General features: G+C 43.1%; 1 protein-coding gene across 2 annotated transcripts in view; it reads left to right on the forward strand.

The window, feature by feature from the left end:
* Positions 1-4,959: 4,959 nt before the first annotated feature.
* The window catches only part of GIPC2 (GIPC PDZ domain containing family member 2), a 78,293-nt gene continuing 62,480 nt past the window's right edge, over positions 4,960-20,772 (forward strand). For both annotated transcript variants that reach the window (XR_003517031.2, XM_027576762.2), the window contains exon 1: positions 4,960-7,646. Coding sequence is in view for 1 of the 2 variants with exons in the window: in XM_027576762.2 (XP_027432563.1) it covers positions 7,407-7,646 (240 nt within the window). In the remaining variant the exon portion in view is untranslated. The remainder of the gene's footprint in view (positions 7,647-20,772) is intronic.

Below are 20,772 nucleotides of genomic sequence, written 5' to 3' on the forward strand. Positions count from 1 at the left end.
TTTATTTATTTATTTGAGAGAGAGCATGAGAGGGGGCAGGGTCAGAGGGAGAAGCAGACTCCCTGCTGAGCAGGGAGCCGGATGCGGGATTCGATCCCTGGACTCCAGGATCATGACCTGAGCTGAAGGCAGACGCTTAACCAACTGAGCCACCCAGGCGCCCTAAATGCAGTGCTCTAATTTTAATGAACAAATGTGGCAAAAATATTTGGATAATATTTACTAGTATATTTTTCCCAATAAAACCAAGGAACAAAATGAAAAATGCTTGGCCATGTTTGAGAAACTACCACTTCCATGTATAAATTTAAAATGGAACAGTTGGAGACAATTATCTCATCACCAGCTAATGACTCTCAGGTGCTCTCAGGTGCTTTCACATTTTCCACCAGCGAATGGATTGCAGCGTTCGTATTTTTGATATGTAACATAATTACTCCAGAACTTCAACTCTTAGGTGAGATATTTTTCCTTAGAGAAATTATATCTTTTTGTCTTTACTATCTCAACCTTAAAATTACTGTAATAATTATTTTCAAAAGATTATTTAGGTTATTGCTTTTACTGAAAGTATGTTTTACTCCATCTACTCTTTTGGGTTCTGTATGAAGGAAATTATCTGCCCAACTCTGAAAGAGTCCTCAAAGGCTTGTATGTTAACTAATTACTCCTACTATTTTCAGTTTTGTATAGTTCTTAAATGAGTAAAATATATGACTTTTGTATGTGGCTGCTAAAATCCATGCAGCTCCTCCATATGTATGTTATTATAGAATTTGTTAAATTAGCTTACCATTCACATCTGTTCTTGCTTTTTCACTGTTTTATTTACCATAACCTTGGTGATGCAGAGTAATTTGGACTCCATGCCTGAGGGCTTCTTCCAAGTATCCCTTGATGAGATAACGTATGTAAAATACTGAGCTCCTGAATGCACATTCTCGTTCATCATTTTACTAGTGTAAGGAAAACTTACTGAAAAATAGTAAAAGTTGATAAACAAAGACCTTCAAAGAATTGTTTGATTATGTATAGGAAATACTACCCTACTGAAAGAATTTCAGTACCCACCTAGAATGGCCTTACCCTTCTCTACACTCCTTTCTGTTGCCCAGCTCCTCCAAGATGTAATGTCTACTGTCATCTACTCATATAATATGCTCTGTAGACTACCTGTATGAGAATTACCTGGGGGTGGACATGAGAAAATGTGGATTGTTGGAGCCCATCCCAGATGAACCAGAATATCTTAGGATGGGGCCTGGACATCTGCATTTTAGGTAACTCTCTCCTCCTTCACTCATAATTCAAATGCACACTAAGTACCCACTGTAGTTAGTCCTACTGATATCCTTGAAGCCCCTTTAAGGGTATTAATTCCCTCCTCTGAATCCCTGAGGCATTTATCTTTCATATATTCACGTAGAGCACTGCTTTCCTTCTGTTTTGCAGTGACTCTGAGAGAAATGAAATATATGTATATCTGAACTCTAAGTCTTATTCTGTGGGTCTCAGGATATTGTGTTTACTTAAGGTTTTAATTCACATTAACTTCTTTTTTTTTAAAGATTTTATTTATTTATTTGAGAGAGAGAGAGAGAGAGAGAGAGAGAGAGAAACAGCATGAGAGGGGAGAAGGTCAGAGGGAGAAGCAGGCTCCCCGCTGAGCCGGGAGCCCGATGTGGGACTCGATCCCGGGACTCCGGGATCATGACCTGAGCCGAAGGCAGTCGCCTAACCACTGAGCCACCCAGGTGCCCCACATTAACTTCTTTAGCCAGGTTGTGAGCTCCAAGTTAATGTATGAGAAACAACAAATAATCACTAGAAAAAATATGATGAACTTAGCTTCACGAAAGAATACTGAGCATTAAGGCAGACACACAGTTGATGCTCAGTGAACACTTATTTATTATTGATTACTAACTTTATTCTTCCCACTATATCACTTTACCTCTTTCCTCTTCCCACTTTCTAGTTCTCTATTTCCAATTATTCCTAACAAAATTTACTTGAATTTCAGCTAAATAAGAGTTATTTCCTTGCCCACTTATCTTCAGTTGTTCATTGTTGCCATGCAACTATAAAGCATGCTATCTTCAGTTCCAGGAAAAATTGCATATGGCTTGACAAATCCCGCGTTTATTTTCTCTCAAGTATTTGCTTACTGGATACATATATAATTAGAAGGGGGAGGGGAAATTGTTGGGGGGAGGGGTGGACAGTGTATGTTTCTTCAGCATACCTTGTCTTACATGTTGTAATTAGAGGCTATATTTGCTGAGCAAAACAAATTAGTAAATTTATCTTTTTTTAGTTTTTTTAAGATTTTATTTATTTATTTGACAGAAACACAGCGAGAGAGGGAACACAAGCAGAGGGAGTAGGAGAGGGAGAAGCAGGCTCCCCGCTAAGCAGGGAGCCCGATGCGGGGCTCGATTCTAGGACCCTGGAATCATGACCTGAGCTGAAGGCAGTCCCTTAACCGACTGAGCCACCCAGGCGCCCCAGTAAATTTATCTTATGATTCATTTGATGACTACATGTTTTTTTTTTTTTAGATTTTATTTTTTATTCATGAGAGACAGCGAGAGAGAGAGAGAGAGAGATAGAGAGAGAGAGAGAGAGGCAGAGGGAGAAGCAGGCTCCCAAGGAGCAGGGAGCCTGATGCGGGACTCGATCCCAGGACCCTGGGATCATGACCTGAGCCGAAGGCAGACGCTTAACCATCTGAGCCACCCAGGCGCCCGACTACATGTTTTCTTATAAACAAGTTAATATTGCTTTTGGCAGACATTTAAGGTTATATTAATTTAATCTTAGAATTTTTTATGATTCGGGCGCCTGGGTGGCTCAGATGGTTAAGCGTCTTCGCCTCGGGTCATGGTCCCAGGCTCCTGGGATCACGTCCTGCATCGGGCTCCCTGCTCCTTGGGAGCCTGCTTCTCCCTCTGCCTCTCTCTCTCTCTGTCTCTCATGAATAAATAAATAAAATCTTTAAAAAAAAAGAATTTTTTATGATTCATTCATATTTGATTTTAGAGTTGATACTTTTAAGCTGTTAGAAATGCCAAATGCTGCTGAGTGGAAATACTGTAGATCAATAACATGGGTTGGACTGTAACCCTTGATGTAAAGTGCAGACTTTACTTATTTTTAAGATTTTTAAAATTTCCTTGACAGAGAGCAAGAGAGCACAAGCAGGGGGAGCAGCAGCGGGAGAGGGAGAAGCAGGTTCCCCACTGAGCAGGGAGCCCAACATGGAGTTCAATCCCAGGATCTTGGGATCATGACCTGAGCCAAAGGCAGACACTTAGCTGTCTGAGCCACCCAGGCACCCCGTAAAATGTAGACTTTATACTTTCGATTAATTGAAGTTAATTCATTTATTTTAGGTAGTAAGAAAAGTCAATTTATTTTATCAGTCATACTGATTATCTGTTATATACATAACAATATGTGAGAATCTGGAGAGGATACTAAAGAGGAATATGAAACATGGTTTCTACCATCAAGGAACTGTGTGGTAGGTAGACAATTTACCATATGTGAAAAAAGTCAGCATATATGCAAATACAAAACTCTCTTGTAAAGAACTATTTCTAGAACATTAGATTGTACTTTAGGAATTCAGGAAAGTGAGGGATTAGGTGGGCTGGTGTGCCAGTCTCTCTAGACCAACTTTAATCTTTTTTAGCTTTTCCTGGTGGCATCTGCAGCCTGGGCTATATAAACAGAGACTTTCTTCCCTCCGGCATCTGGTTTAGTGTTGACTCTGAATAGGTGATCTGAGGGAGGAGGAGAATGAGGTCAGGGTAGGCACATTTGTGGGGTCTAGGGCAAGAGTACAAACGGAGGCCCAGATACCGTATCTTAACCACTGAAAACTAATTGCTTAAAAAAAAAAACAAATTGTCAAATAATATATGTTCTATCCTTCTATTTTTCTAAAAAAGGCATTTATTTGAGAGAGAGAGCGAGAGAGAGAGAGAGAACGATCAGAAAGGGCAGGGAGAGGGAGGGAGAATCTCAAGCTGACTCTGTGCTGAGTGTGGAGCCCTACGTGGGGCTCAATCTCATGACCCAGAGATCAAGACCTGGGCTGAAACCGAGAGTCGGATGCTTAACTGCACCACCCAGGTGCCTCAACATCCTTCTTTTTTTAACCAATATATTTTCATAATGATCTGAAAGTGAAGTACAAATTTAGAGTTCCTCAGTTCATCAGAGTTCCACACTAGAAAGTAAGAACATGGGGAGAAAAGGGTCTCTGCCTGCAGTCTACCTATTATATTCTTACCCAGCTTCACCTCCTCCCATTGACTTTCCTTGGCAAAGAGCTGCTCCTTGACTACCCTCAGGCACAGGGTTGTGCCCACCAGCAGTGCTGGCTGTACCCTAGGAAAGCCTATACAGTTTCTGGAAGGAGACTTGGGGCCACTTTGGCAGGGAAATCCAGGGTCCTGGGTATCTAGAGCATGGTTTAGAAGGGACAGCATGAGTTCTGGGTGGCCACGGCCCCTTGACTCTGTGGACTCCATACTTTGTAGGGTTTTGTGCCTCTGAAGGAGAGCTGGAGCAGGGGCTCCTTTTGCTCAGGTCTAAGAGTATTGGGTCAAGCTGTTCATTTCCTTAGCTGCTTTTCTTCTAGATTGCCTCTGGCTAGAGGCCATTCAAACAAATGTCACAGGTCCTCTCAAGTTGTTTTTGTTTACAAAACTTTTAAATTCCTCACTGCTTTGGACTTTGGTATAGAAATGGCCCCGAGATACCATACTATGTGTTATGAGTATATCTTAACCCCACCTGCCCAGTCCCTTTGTCAAACCATCACCAAATATTCTTTTTTTTTTAAAGTGAAATGCTTTTTTTTTTTTTTAAAGATGTTATTTATTTATTTATTTGAGAGAGAGAGAATGAGAGACAGAAAGCACGAGAGGGAAGAGGGTCAGAGGGAGAAGCAGACTTCCTGCTGAGCAGGGAGCCCGATGTGGGACTCGATCCCGGAACTCCAGGATCATGACCTGAGCCGAAGGCAGTCGTTCAACCAACTGAGCCACCCAGGCGCCCATCACCAAATATTCTTAATTTGAGTGTACCATCTGTTTTCTTCTGGGACTGTGGCTAATACAGTGGTTCCTTGAGTGAGATTGTACATGAAGGTGAAGTTAATGTAGGCCTCAAGGCAAAGAAAGATAGGAGTTAGAAATTAAACAGAATTGAAAGACTGTAGAATCCAACCTTCCTACCCTATGCCAATACTTTTGCTCTGTTTGATATTTTATTTGACACAGCTTAAAAGCATTCTTGGAAGTTTTTCTTAATTTCACACCCTCTTGTTTTCCTTCACAGTGCTTGGATATTGAGATATATACCTGCCATATACCCTAGGGTGACTCACCTTTCTTCCTACTTTTCTTTAATCAAACCTCAGTGAGCTTTTTATTCATACGATATTTTGTGAAAGTTATTTGGCTTTCACTTGATGGGAATGCATCACTTACACATTAGGTTTTCTCTATCTTTTTCTCAGCACAAGACAAAGTAATAAATATTATTTGGTCCTATAGCCATCATAAACACAAAGGCAAATTCAAGCTCTTGAGATCCTGTGGCAGTATTCTCTTTTCAGGGAATATGAGCCAGGATATGTTTATATTAATTTTTAAAACCCATATGAACTGGGATAGGTTTATACTAATTTTAAGTCAAAGAACATAACATAAAACGAAAATATTAAAATTATCCTAAAGAATTAACAGATCCCCTTCCTCCCTCAGGACATCTGCTAACCTTAATTTGAGAAACATGGATTTTCAGGACTGAATTGATGTGAGAGATGGGGAAAAAGTTTGGTATGATGACTCAAAGATGTCTGGTTTGGATTAGAGTACATTATCCTATTTTCTGAAATCAGGAGTAAAAAAAATGCTTTGAGTGAAAAGGATGAGTTTGTAAAATCTCATTTTGAGTTTCCTGCAGTACATTTTCTTTGTGGTAGACTGAGCTGCAGATATAAATTTGGAGGTCAACAACATCTACTGAAACCAAGAGAACAGATGTGGTCATTCAGGGAGAGCATGCAGAAAAGACGGCCAAGAAAAATAATAGCCTCAGAAAAAACAGTTCCTGGAAAGTAGCAGTTACCAAAGGGAGAGAGGTACATCAAAACAGAGGCATGTTTTACGAATGAAATGGTCAATGCTGTCAGATACTCTAAAAGGTCAAGTAAGATAAAGACTGAAAAGAGTTAATTGTATCTGATGATCAAGAAGTGATCAGCGTACAAGCAATTTCAGTGGAGTGGGGTCAAAGTCTGATCACAGTGAGCCTAAGAGCGAAGGGGGAAGTGAGGAAAAGCAGCCTATAAGTCAAGATTATTTTTCCTTGGTTGTGAAGATGTAGCTGGAGGCCACTGCAAAGGTGGGACTTGAAAACAGTGTAAAAGATTTTGGGCTTCGGACCACCAGTGAGTGGCACCAGATGGGGAGAAGGACAAGAGTCAACGTGTAGCTTAAAAATAGAGATTCTAAGAATCGTTCAATCACGATGTTGTACACCTGAAATATAGCACTATACGTTAATTACACTGGAATTGAAAAAAAAAAGATCCTAGAAAAGTGGAGAGATCAGGGCAAGGGTCAAATAAAAAGAGATTTCTTCGGAGTTGGGAGATGGGAAGTGGGTGAAGTTATACAGTAGAATGGGAAATTGAGGGAGCTCACACATTGAACAGAATGGCTCCAATTTTCTCTGTAGAATAAGCGGCAGGGTCCCCTGCAGAGACCAAGAAGAGCGCATGACTTGGGGAGAGCGCTGAACATTTGGGAGAGAAAACTGCCCGGGGCGGCGGGGAGTAAAAAGGGTTACTGAGAGGCGCTGAGGGCCGGCTGGAGCGTTTGACTATGAATTGAACGTGGCACCAATCTCAAAACTTTCCCTTCCAAGTCCGCCGTGCAGGGTGTGAGGCGCCGAGAAGGCCGATGAAGGTTGATTTCTACTTAAATCCCAATCCTGTGTGAGTGCCTACCTCAGATTCGTGAAAAGCACCAGAAAGGTCACTGTGTTTGTATTCTAAGACGTGTTGTTCTGTAGCTTCAGCATCTCAAGGCTTTTACGGAAATCGAACCTTTTTTTTTTAAAGGCGGGGATATTAGATGCAGGAACGGGCCCAACTCTTTTTCTCCCCAGATCTGCCCGGAGGGAGGGCAGGTGGCCGCTGCCGTCCAGGTGCCTCTTCTCGCGGCGGAGGAGGGGGCTCCTGACCCGGCGCCGCCAGGCGGAAGCACCTCTGCCATTGGCCCAGCGGCGGCTTTTACCTGAGCGCAGCCCCGGGGCCCGAGCGCAAAGTCCGCGACATCCAGCCGGAGAGGAGGCGGTCAGCAGCGCAGGTGGGCCCAGGCAAGATGCTCCAGGGGTTTCGGAGAAAGGTGAAAGCCAAGTCCAAGGAGGCCGCCCAGCTGGTGAAGGTCGAGCCGGCGGGCGCGGGCGGCGGCATTCTCCCGGACCCCCCGCCTCCCACACGCAAGCTGGTTTTCCACACGCAGCTGGCCCACGGCAGCCCCACGGGCCGAGTGGAGGATTTCACCAGCATCCGGGAGCTTTACGCCAAAATCGCGGGAGTGTTTGAGATCTCGGCGTCTGAGGTAAGGGCTAGGTGCTCAGGCTCAGGCTGGCGTGCGCGGCCGCCCCCTCCTCCCGCGCGCCCCCCGCCTCTCCCACGTGCCGAGCCGGCCTAAATTGGCTCCGGCTGGAAGGGCGCTGCGGCGCTGAGCCCCAGGTCGGATGCAGCGCGGAGTCCGCCTACAGCGTCCCGGGCGAAGTGAGCAGGGAAAAGGTAAGTCCGGGACCCGAGAAAGTCGCGTTCCCCAGGCCCCTGGCTTCTGGGAAGCTGGGGGCGACCTTTCTTCCTCATGCAAATGAGTATGCTTTACGTGTCCCGGAGTTAGCCGTTCCGGGTTTAAGCGCCTCCCCAGAGTGGAGATCTGACTGAGCAAGTTAACACCCTCCACTTCATCTGGACTTTACTCTCCTTCCTCTGCTGGGGGGAGAGGGTCACGCGGAGCATCTCCCAGATTAAGGAAGGGTGAGAAAAGTTCCTGCCAGGTGATAGCTAACTGAGGTCCACTTAGCCCCTCAGGTGGCTTGTCTAGCGCCAAACACCAGAGTCCCTTTGGTGGTATTCCCAAGAAGTTGATTATACCAAGGGTGCATAACGGAAGAGAATTACAGCTAACTCCATGGGATTAGTTAACAAAACTTTCAGAGGGAAAATCGGCTCTCAATTTTACACCCTATCCTTTAAAAGGGGCTGAACTTCGCATTAAGTAGATTGACTGCATGCGTCCTTGGAACTGAAGTTTGCTATGGGCGTGATGTTGAAAGCACTAGTTTATGTGGGTATTTATGGGACTACTTTATTTATGCTTACCTGAGCGAACTGCAGATGCAAGAGAAGTTAGCCTCAGGAAATATTTTGTCCACATCGCAAAGAAAAGCATGAGATGTTGCCCTGGACTCCAGGGAGTGCAGAGAGCTAGCTGCCTTTGAATGGCACAGAGCTGCACTTGGATTTCTGTTCTTTAATGTTTATCGGGTCTGCTCAAGTAAAATTGAGGTCGCGGCAGAATTCCCAGGGTAGATGAAAGAGAGCTTGAAGTGTAACCTTTTGTGCTTCCAGGGTTCCCAGAAACTAAGGGGCAAATCACAAACCCATTTTGTGAATTATTTATATTGACCTGGAGTAGTAATAGTGTTTTGCGTTCGTATAGGACATTTCAACTCAAAAGGCACTTTCACGGGAATAATGTCCTTTTTTCTAGGAGAAGCAGGTGGCCTGTAGTTCATTGGGTAGCTAAGAACAGGATTTGGAGACACCTAAGCCTGGATGTGAGTCCAGGTTCTACCACTTGCTGGCTGTGTGGCCTTGAACAAGTTTAACTTCCCTCACTTTCAGCCCTGTATAAAAGATAAGAAAGGGGGTGCCTGCCTGGCTCAGGTTGTAGAGCCTGTGACTCTTGGTCTCTGGGTGGTGAGTTCAAGCCCCACGTTGAGTGTGGAGATTACTTAAAAATACGAATCTTGAAAAACAAAACAAAAAACAATTCAGGTGAGAACTTCTACCTTGAAGGGTTATTAAGACTGGAGTTCATATATAAACTTATCAGACTGCATAGTACATGGTCCACACTTAACAAATTGTAACTAGTATTTCCAATACCTAGCAGTTAAGTGAGTTGCCGAGGCACAAAGTGATTGAGGCTTGGCCAAGGTCACACAATTAGCAAGAAAAAAATCTGGGATGTTATTTAAACTTGCATCTTCTGGTTTCTAAGCTAAGTGAGCTTGTTAGCATACTTAAAACTTTATCTCTTCTATAACCAGGGACTCCAGATTTAGTTGCTTTGCGTTAATATCCTTCCTCATTATTCTGAGCTCAAGGTGCATGACTTGATTCAATCCACTTAATTCTGGAAGAAAAATGTTGATATCACTGCTTCAGAGAGGAAACAGGCTTTGAGGTTCACAAACTTTTGCAAAATTATACATAGTAAGTAGCAGAGCCTGGGTTTATACCCAGGTGTTTGTTTTTTTCATTTTCTGACTCCAAATTCCATGAACTTCTATTCTGTATTGCTTCCCAAGTTTTCCAGGGTGTCAGTGATAGCTTGGCAACCACTGTCAGTGTTTTCAGTTTCCAATGCACTGAAATAGATAAAATTCAGAGATAATTTAATCCTTCTATATCAAAGTTCATGTATTTTTTGTAACTCCCAATATATATACTAGTATACTTACACATATAACATTAACGCGAGTTTTCCATTTGGATTAGGAATAGTTAAGTATGGGGCTCCTGGGTGGCTCAGATGATTAAGCATCTGCCTTTGCTCAGGTCATGATCCCAGAGTCCTGGGATCAAGCCCCACCTCGGGCTCCTGGCTCAGCGGGGAGCCTGCTTCTCCCTCTCCCTCTGCTCCCCCTGCTCATGCTTTCTTTTTTTTTTTTTTTTTTTTTAAGATTTTATTTATTTGACAGAGAGAGACACAGCGAGAGAGGGAACACAAGCAGGGGGAGCAGGAGAGGGAGAAGCAGGCTTCCCGCCGAGCCCCTGCTCATGCTTTCTATCTGTGTGTCTCAAATGAATAAATAAAATCTTTAAAAAAAATTAAGTATATCCAGGATAAAGTATTTGTCATCATAGTATAGTATGTCTTAAGTATCTCAATAGTTAATTTTGAAACAAGTAATTTATTGAAACCACTCTGGTGAAATCCCATTTCTCGTCTCATTTCCCCAGCAAGGGTAATTGTGGTATAAACTTTGGAGCTGTCAGTGGGAACAAAACAATTTCCCCCTCTTAATAGATTCAATAGATTGTTAGCTCAGAATTCCTGTCTTTTTTTCTAGAGCAGTGGCTATAGGGTGATAAATAGCTCTGTATGGAGTTGAACCTTCTTTACTAAGGGTGAGGGGAGGAAGGGAAGGACTTGCCTGACCTGATTTCAGGTGTGGCAGATTTACTGGGAGTTCATAATGTGCCCATGGCTGTGCTAGTCATGTAAGTAAGTCTACAGGGTGGTTGTTCCATTCCCCCCCTTGGCACTGAGGTAGGGGTTCTTTTCATTTTATAAAGCTAAGTGAGGATCTAAGAAGTTAAGCCGCTTGCCCAGAGTCACTGAGCTGGTATGGGGCAGGGCCAGGATTTGAATGCAGGTTTCCTGGTTCCAAGTCCATTACATAGTGGCTATGAGGTTTTAGGTAACTGCATTCAAATTTCAAATACAAACCCAGGAAACCTTTTTTTAAGGTTTTATTTATTTACACAGAGATAGCGAGAGCAGAGCACAGGGAGTGGGAGAGGGAGAAACAGGCTTCCCGCCGAGCAGGGAGTCGTTGTGTGGCTCGATCCCGGGACCCTGAGTCACCCAGACGCCTCCAGGAAAACTTTTTTTAAAACAAAGGGTCTTTTCAATTAAAGCCTCAGACCCCACCACAAAAATATTGCCTCAAAAAAATGCTGTTGTGAAACTAATTTGAATTTCACCTATTTCAAGGTCCCTGAAGGAGGAAACTATGAATCTAAGCTATGAATCACTTGCAGCCTGTGGTCATTACCTTGAAACAGATGGCCAATTATACAGAAATCCCTTTGAGCTGATATTTTTTTCTAAACAACTAAATGAGCAGTTCAGTAAAAAGAAAGTAAATCTTGCCTAAAAGAGCAGTTAACTTTTGTAAATGCAGGGACACTTTTACAAAAAGTTTAGTACCATCTTTCAAAATATTCAGGTTATACAAAGGAATTGATCATTAAACTCTTGAGCTTCAGTCGTAACATTTGTTGAAGGGGCATTTTGAATATGTGACCACTGTGATTGTTTGGCAGTAGTTTGTGCCATGACATGTTTTCTTAGTTATCTTTTATGTGGAAAGACTGTAGAAAATGGTAATTCGAACAAGCTTTTAAGGAAATCAGTTTTATAGTTAGATACCTCACATGTCCAGGAAATGAAAACTCAGTGTCTTTAAAGATTTAATTATTGGGATGCCTGGGCGGCTCAGTTGGTTAAGTGTCTGCCTTGGGCTCAGGTCATGATCCCAGCGTCCTGGGATTGAGTTCTGCATTGGGCTCCCTGCTCAGTGGGGAGCCTGCTTCTCCCTCTGCCGCTCCCCTTGCTTGTGCGTGCTTGCTCTCTGACGAATAAAATCTAAAAAAAAAAAAAAAATTTCCTTTGACTTGGTTGTATTCGTTCATGTATATATATAATAGTTCATTGAATGGGTCAAGCAAATGTAGCTTCTTAATACATAAAGCAGTCCAATAAAGCAGTATTCTTGGGAAGATGAGATTTTAATTTGAGAATTGTGATTTTAATTTCAAGCTTTATATACAACAGTTTATAAATAACATTTATGCTGTGATTTCTCTCAACAAAACAAATCTTCCATTTTCACTTGCCCCTGTCTCCTGCTGTTACCCCATTTCTCTTTTCTAGCTAAACTCAAAAGTTGCTGTCTCCAGTGAGACATATCCTATATCTTCTCTCTGATCAAAACTCTGATAACTCCCCATCTCACTTCCAGCAAAAGCCAAAATCTTACAATGGGCTACAGGCCCTGTTACCTCTCTAATATCCTTATTCCTTCTGCTCCAGCCAGTCTGGCCTCCTAGCTATTTCTTGAACTCTGGAGCCTTAGGGCTGTTGTCTTTACCAGAGCCTTTTCCTGCAGAATGCTGTACCTTCTTTAAGTCTGCTCAAATATCACCTTCTCAGTGAGGCTGGTACTGATCATCCCATTTAAAATTTCCCTCCTCACTTAATTTTCCTCCATAGCATACTCACATCCTATGTATATTTAACTTATTTGTCTTTTTCCTCTCCCATGTAGTAGAATATAAGCTCCACAAAGGCAAGGATTTTGTCTATTTTGTTTAGGCCCCCAAAGGGCCTAGAACCGTACCTAAAATGTGATTGGAGCTCAAGTATTCATTGAATAAAAGAATCTTCACACAGTAGTTAAAATCCTGTAGCTTCAGTATGCAGCTTTAGTACCAGTTTAATAGTGATGTCTTATGTAGATGTTAACTTTTCCTGCTGTGGTGTGAAGAAAGACTTAGCTTTTGATGGAGGTAGGCGTGAGGAGCATCGCTCCTACCTTGAAGTGGGTGGGGAGTAAGAGGGTGAAATATGGACACGAAAAGGGTATGGAAACTGATTTGTGTGCAATTCTTGCATCTCTAAAAATTCCAGAAATTATGAAGTTGGGGGCTCTGTTTACAAGCAGAATCGTTTCCTAGCTGAACTAGTGTATGGGGAGCTGCCTTGTAAAGCTTCCCAGAAACGGCTTCCTTTTCAAGTTGCTGGCAACAGCGCTGAGCTCTTGTGAAAGTCAATATTCCGTATTTATGTGGCACTTCTGGAGAACATGAACTGCACTGCAGACTTTATCATTTCCCAGCAATGTGGATAACTGGCAAGTGGAACTGTGTCTTTCTGCTTCACAGATGGGAAATCCAGGAAGACTAGAACAAAATGAGGTGCACTGACTTGTATACAGTCCCTCCGAGGAACAACAACAAAAACACACCAAATGAAGGAATTTAGGAATCCAGTGTAAATTTTAGCATTGAGCTATGAGGACTGTGAAGCAAGCCCAACAGAACTGAATAGAAAGAGTGTAAGAGTGAGAAGAGCAGGGCGCCTGGGTGGCTCAGTTGGTTAAGCGACTGCCTTCGGCTCAGGTCATGATTCCGGAGTCCCGGGATCGAGTCCCACATCGGGCTCCCTGCTCAGTAAGGGAGCCTGCTTCTCCCTCTGACCCTCCCCCCTCTCATGTACTCTCTCTCTCTCTCATTCTCTCTCTCTCAAATAAATAAATAAATCTTTAAAAAAAAAAAAAAAAAAGAGTGAGAAGAGCAGCCCCTGCAATCTGGGAGCTGGCTTGACACTCACTGGTAGGAGTTGGCTTCTCCTTTTGGGCATAAATGGTTTCAAAGAACATCAAAATCAGATAAGAGCATTCTGTGACTGATGGGGCAAGTCAAAAGTAAGACTACCTGGGGGAGTCTGGCTGGCTCAATTGGAAGAGCCTATGACTCTTGATCTTCAGGTTGTAAGTTCAAGCCCCACATTGTGTGTGAAGATTACTTTAAAAGAAAATCTTGGGTGCCTGGCTGGCTCAGTCGGAAGAGCATGTGACTCTTGATCTCAGGGTTGTGAGTTCAAGCCTCACAGAGTGTAGACATTACTTAAAACTTGAAAATCTTGGGCACCTGGGTGGCTCAGTCGTTAAGCGTCTGCCTTTGGCTCAGGTCATGATCCCAGAGTCCTGGGATCGAACCCCGCATCAGGCTCCCTGCTCGGCGGGAAGTCTGCTTCTCCCTCTCACACTCCCCCTGCTTGTGTTCCCTCTCTCGCTGTGTGTTTCTTTCTGTCAAATAAATAAAATCTTAAAAAAAAAAATTGAAAATCTTAACAAAACACACCACTCTAATCCTGTCCGGACAGAAACCAAAACATGAACGTTTTTCACACCACAAAAATGATCAGGTGTCCCCCTTGCTCCCCAGATGAGATGACTGATACAAATGACTGCTGTTCCTTCAGTAATCATAGCTTTAGCTTTGGTAATTTCTCCCGCCTTAGAGATAGGTTTACTAAGATAGCCCTAGAATTGCCTCACTTCCTGATGGCACCCTATCCAGAGCAAACCCATGTTTCCTTGCACGTGCTCCCAAGTCCTTCCTAGCATCCTCTTACTAAGACCCCTCCATGGTTCCCCACGGCATGCTGTCTCCCCTGATGCAAGGAACAATAAACCAGAGGTGAGAAATCCTGCTGGTCCTTGGCTGGAGGGCGTTGACAGTTGTTACTATTAGATTATTACTATACTGACTCCAAAGAGGCACCCAGAATATGATTTTTCTGATCTTGCCCATCTTTTTTTAATATTTTGATGGTCTGATCATGCCTATTAGAAACCTTCAGGGCTCTCAGTTACTCCCCGTCTTATTCCTTGCTGGCTGCTATAACAATATCACTGGGTAGCTTTTCAACAACGTAAATTTATTGCTCACAGTTCTAGAGGCTGGTGCATGACCGCCTTCTGGCGAGGCCCCCTTCCTAGTTCATTGTTGGCACCTTCTTGCTGTATGCCCACAGGGTGGGGAGGTGCTGTAATCTCTCTGGAACCTCTGATAAGGCTCTAATCCCATTCACAAGGTCTACCCTCAAGGCTTAAGCAACTTCCAAAGGCCCTACCTAATAATGCCATCCCTTATAGGGATTCAACATTTGAATTTTGGAGGGGGAACACAAATATTCAGACAAAAGTACTTACAAATAACCCCCCACCAGCTGAACAATGTCTCTTATTCCTCCCTCTTGAGTTCTGTCTTTTGCCTGCTGCTCTAATCTCCTCTCTTAACCATCCCCCCTATATTCCAGAATATTTAACTGTTCATTTCTCTGTGTCTTTTCTCCTATGATTCACATTTTTTTTTTTTTTTTTAAGTAGGCTCCACACCCAGTGTGGAGCCCAGCACAGGGTTTAAACTCATGACCCTGAGATCAAAACTTGAGTTGAGATTAAGTTGGATGTTTAACTGGCTGAGCCACCTAAGGGCCCCATGCTGTTCTCATTTCTAATAGCTCTTATTTACCTCTCCATTCTCAACTGTCACCTCCTCCAAGAAGCCTTCCTTGTGAATCCATCAGCCTAGATTAGGTATAATATCCACTATTGCATGATTTTAACCTAGCATTAGCAAACTGAATTGAATAGTTATTCCTCTCTCTCCCAGGACGGTTGGGGGGAGGGAGGGCTTGGACTTTTTTAAATCTTGTCTCTAGAGTAGCTAGATGGTTTAGCTGCTCCGTCAAAGTCTGATAAATAAAACTAAATGGTGGCTACAGTAGGAACTGAAGATGTAGATTGTGAGACTATAAATGTCTTTGAAGCTGTATAGATTTTATTCTGTAAGCAATGAAAACTCAAATGTTTTTCAGCAGAGGAATGATCCCTAACTTCTGTTTTATAAAGTAGAGATACAATTTACCATTCATTTGCTATGTTTGTCTTATAAGTGTTTGTTTTGTAAGTTGAATAGGATATTTTCCGGAATTGTACAGTACCATCTGATAAATTCTAAATATGTTACAATCATTATATATGCTTACTATCCCTCGTGGGCATCAGCTTCATTTTTAGATGAAAAACTCAAAACAGAAACCAATAACTTATTTTGAGAAGTGGTAGAATCTAAGCAGCTGCCTTGTAGACCTCATTGCTATCAGGAAGATAAGAAATGAATAAAACTGTTGATTTTTTTTTGGAAAAAAATTTCCTGGAAATCCCCTGAAGTTAGCATGTGAACAATCCTAGAGTAAAGTCTGAACCCCTGGGCAGAGGCCAACCACTCTCCTAGCCTGCTACATCAGAGGCTGATGGCTGGTCTCTTTGCCTTCCCTCACTCCCTCCCACCGCTCCCATCCTGAGAGGACATGAAAGGCTCTTGCAGATTGCGAGAGATGGAACACTCATATTACCTTAGGCAATCTGTATGTATGTATGTGTTTGTATCACGATGTATAGGGAGGTAAAGAAGCTCAGGACAGCTTCTGCTCCATGTTCCATGGAGAACTGTAGAATCATTCATGCTGTCCAGGTGAAAGCAGTAGCTTTAGACTTTGGAGAACCAAGAGCAAGTCTGTTTATCCTTCACCTTCCATTTCAGCCTCTCTTTCTCTCCTCCCCCCCTCCAACTTCTCTTCTTGACTGATTAATGCCTCTCATCCTTTTGATTTTGCTCCTTTAAGGTTCTGTTGTCTCATCTCTGTCTTTGTTTTGTTACCGCTCTATTTTCTGTACCCCATTGTGTCTCAAATTCAGACTCCCTGAGAGTGAGTCTCTGTGTTGGCAAGTCTGGGTACAGAACAGGTGGGACAGCACCTGTGAGCCTGTGGATCAGGGGCTCATCTCTAGTCCAGCCTGTAGGGCATGTGGAACAAAGGCAGGTGAGTGGTAGTTAAGGAGTTATGTTGGAGAGGATTGTGGGCATGACAGGTATTCTGAAGACTACTTTAACTAGGGGAATGGTAGATATCTTCCATGGCCTGTCCAGACAAACTATTTTCAGTTCCCTATGACTTTTTTAGCACATTTTTTTGCCTTTAAGTTTTTTTTGTTAATCACCATACATTACATCATTAGTTTTTGATGCAGTGTTCCATGATTCATTGTTTGTGCATAACACCCAGTGCTCCACGCAGAACGTGCCCTCTCCAATACCCATCACCAGGCTAACCCATCCCCCCACCCCCTCCCCTCTAGAACCCTCAGTTTTTCAGAGTCCATCATCTCTCATGGTTCGTCTCACCCTCCGATTTCCCCCCTTCATTCTCCTCCTTTTTTTTTCCTTAACATATATTGCATTATTTCAGAGGTACAGATCTGTGATTCAACAGTCTTGCACAATTCACAGTGCTCACCATAGCACATACCCTCCCCAATGTCTATCACCCAGCCACCCCATCCCTCCCACCCCACCCCCACTCCAGCAACCCTCAGTTTGTTTCCTGAGATTAAGAATTCCTCATATCAGTGAGGTCATATGATACATGTCTTTCTCTGATTGACTTATTTCACTCAGCGTAACACCCTCCAGTTCCATCCACGTCGTTGCAAATGGCAAGATCTCATTCCTTTTGATGGCTGCATAACATTCCATTGTGTGTGTGTGTGTGTGTGTATGTATATATATATATACACACATACATATATATATATACACACACACCACATCTTTTTTATCCATTCATCTGTCAAAGGACATCTTTTTTTTTTTTTTAAAGATTTTATTTATTTGAGAGAGAGAATGAGAGATAGAGAGCATGAGAGGCAAGAGGTTCAGAGGGAGAAGCAGACTCCCTGCTCAGCAGGGAGCCTGATGTGGGACTCGATCCCGGGACTCCAGGATCATGACCTGAGCCGAAGGCAGTCGATTAACCAACTGAGCCACCCAGGCGCCCCAGTCAATGGACATCTTGGCTCTTTCCACAGTTTGGCTATTGTTTAGGACATTTTTTTTAAGTAAGCTTTACACCTAGCATGGGTCTTGAACTCACAACCTCAAGATCAAGAGTTGCATGCTCTACCAACTGAGCCAGTAAGGCACCACCCCCCCCAACACTGCTGCCCCCCCCTTGATATTTATGCATTGTTCTCCCTGGTACCTGTGAATCTTTCCCCTTCTCCTTCGCTATTAACTGTGTTAAAAGATGAACTGAGGTATATTAAAAATCCTAAGGGTTATTTGAGCAAAATCGATTGGAATTGAACAGTGCCAAACCAGAAGTGATTAGAAGTGTTCCACAGATAGGAACTAGGGGCAAGGTTTTTATAGACGAGATGTGGAAACTAAAGCAAAGAAAATTTGTTTGCATTATTTAGGAAAGCCTAGTTCACTGTGATTGGTTATCTCTAGGTTTTGTATTCTTTTTTTTTTTTTTAAAGATTTTTATTTATTTATCAGAAAGAGAGCACACAAGTAGGGGAAATGGCAGGTAGAGGGAGAAGCAGGTCCCCTGCTAAGCAAGGAGCCCGATGCGGGACTCGATCCCAGGACGCTGAGATCATGACCTGAATCTAAGGCAGACGCTTAACTGACTGGGCCACCCAGGCGTCCCTCTAGGTTTTGTATTCTTAACCCTGAGGCATTTACAGGTTTATATTTTGGTTTGCTTACATGGGCTGCTGAGGTATTAGAACCACCTCAGGGGGCACCTGGGTGGCTCAGTTGGTTGAGCGTCTGCCTTTGGCTCGGGTCATGATCCCACCTGGGATCGAGTCCCGCATCGGGCTCTCTGCTCGGCACCGGGGGGGGGGGGGGGTGCCTACTTCTCCCTCTCCTTCTGCCCACCTGTCTGTCTGTGTCTCTCTCTCTCTCTCTCTCTCTCTCTCTCAAATAAATAAAATCTTTGGGGGAAAAAAAAAAAACCACCTCAGTCTAAGAGCCTCCTTGTTTAATTAAAGAACTTTTACTTACACTCAGGAGTCACTACCCAGAGCTTCCCCCACCTCCCCCATCTGCACCCCCACCTCAAGGTTTCTTGCCTCTCCTCTGAGCTTCCACAGCTCTTACAGACTGAATAACTGTTGATTTACTGTGTGTCCTTTCCGTAAGATTGAGAGCTGCTCTAGGCAGGTACTAGCAGTTAGTATGAAGTAAATTTTTTTTTTCATGTTTAACTTTTTATTATGGAAAACTTAAATACATGCAAAAGAAAATAGTGTAGCAGGTGCCCAGCTTCAACAATTATCAGCACTTGCCAATATTTTTTTATTCCTCATTTAAAAAAATACTAAATATAGAACAAGTAGATAAAAACACATAAAACGTACTTTTTTAAAAAAAATTTTATTTATGTGACAGAGACACAGTGAGAGAGGGAACACAAGTGGGGAGGTGGGAGAGGGAGAAGCAGGCTTCCCACGGAGCAGGGAGCCCGATGCGGGGCTCGATCCCAGGACCCCGGGACCATGACCTGAGCTGAAAGCAGACGCTCAACCTACTGAGCCACCCAGGCGCCCCAAAACAAATGTACAAGTTGAACATCCTTGTAACCACACTCATGTCAGAAGATAGTCCTTGCCAGCCAACTCAGAACCTTCCAAATGCCTCCTTCCATCTGTCCCCCACAAGTAACCACTATCCTGACTTATGGTGATTAATCCCTTAAAAGAAAATTTTATTGCCTAAATGTGCTTTCCTAAAGACCATAATCTAGTTTTGGCTGCTTTTAAATGTCTTTTGAGTCTTTTTTTTAATGTATGGGTTCCTTCCGTTCTGTTTTTTCCCTTCCAATGAATTTGTTGAAGAAGCCAGATTATTTATTTTGTGTGGTTTTTCAGTGTGTATTTTGCTGCTTCCATCCCTGAAGTGTAGCTTATCATCCCGTCATTGTATTGCTTGTAAATTGATAGTTGTATCTTAAGACTTAAGCAGATGAGGTTTGATTCCCAGTCCCCTCCACCCATGAGACAATATCAAAAGTATAGTTAAAATTTTTACTGGTTGGGGCGCCTGGGTGGCTCAGTCATTAAGTGTCTGCTTTCGGCTCAGGTCATGATCTCAGGGTCCTGGGATTGGGCTCTGCATCAGGCTCCCTGCTCGGCGGGAAGCCTGCTTCTCCCTCTCCCACTCCCCCTGCTTGTGTTCCCTCCTCTCACTGTGTCTCTCTCTGTCAAATAAATTCTTTAAAAAAAAAATAACATTTTTACTGGTTGAACTAATGAAATCCACAGGGAAAATAGGTAAATTTTTACCTTTTAGGATGGCTTCAGTATTCCTCCTGGAATAGAATCTAGCCCATTTTGAAAAGCCTCTTCTATGTTGTCTGTGCAGTGAAGCAATGGTGACTTTCGACAACTTTTGAATATATGGCTAGAACTATTTAGGGGCCCTTTATCCCAGATAAATCTTGCTAGCCATACACTTGGCAGAGCCAGATGGACTCCTTCCTACGTTGGAATGCTAGCAAGAATTTTAATTCTTCAAAAGAAACCCCTGGGGAGATATTTCTTCCTGCTATGTGTATAGAGAACCAAGTACTTAGGGAAAAGGTTGATGCCCTTTAATAAGAGGTGTTTATCCTATAAAAAACATATTTTCATCATTTGTACATGTTATGAATTTATAGCAAGAGAGTATAATAGTTTTAAAATAGAAGATACACGTATTAGGCCTATTGAATCTCATTAGAAGACTTTGATTATGGGGCATCTGGGTGGCTCAGTCACTAAGCATCTGCCTTTGGCTCAGTTCATGATCCCAGGGTCCTGGGATCAAGCCCCGCATGGGGCTCCCTGCTCAGCGGGAAGCCTGCTCCTCCCTGTCCCACTCTCCCTGCTTGTGTTCCCTCTCTCGCTGTCTCTCTCTCAAATAAACACACACACACACACACACACACACACACACACACTTTGATTATGACTTTGCCAGTCACTGCTCCAAATCTTGAGATACATCAGTGAGCAGAAGCACGATGTAGAGGAACAGTTTCAATTCTCTCTCTCTTTTTTTTTTTACTATTATCATTTTATTAAGTAAACTCCACCCCCAGCATGGGGCTTGAACTCATGACCCCTGAGATCTAGTCACTTGCTCTACTGACTGAGCCAGCTAGGCACCCCTCAACTTTTTTTTTTTAATGGCTAAAATCCAGGATGATCCTGTAGATCATATCCATCTGTAAAAGTTCTTAAGTT

This window comes from Zalophus californianus, chromosome 4 (genome assembly GCF_009762305.2).
Source record: "Zalophus californianus isolate mZalCal1 chromosome 4, mZalCal1.pri.v2, whole genome shotgun sequence".
Lineage (NCBI taxonomy): Eukaryota > Metazoa > Chordata > Mammalia > Carnivora > Otariidae > Zalophus > Zalophus californianus.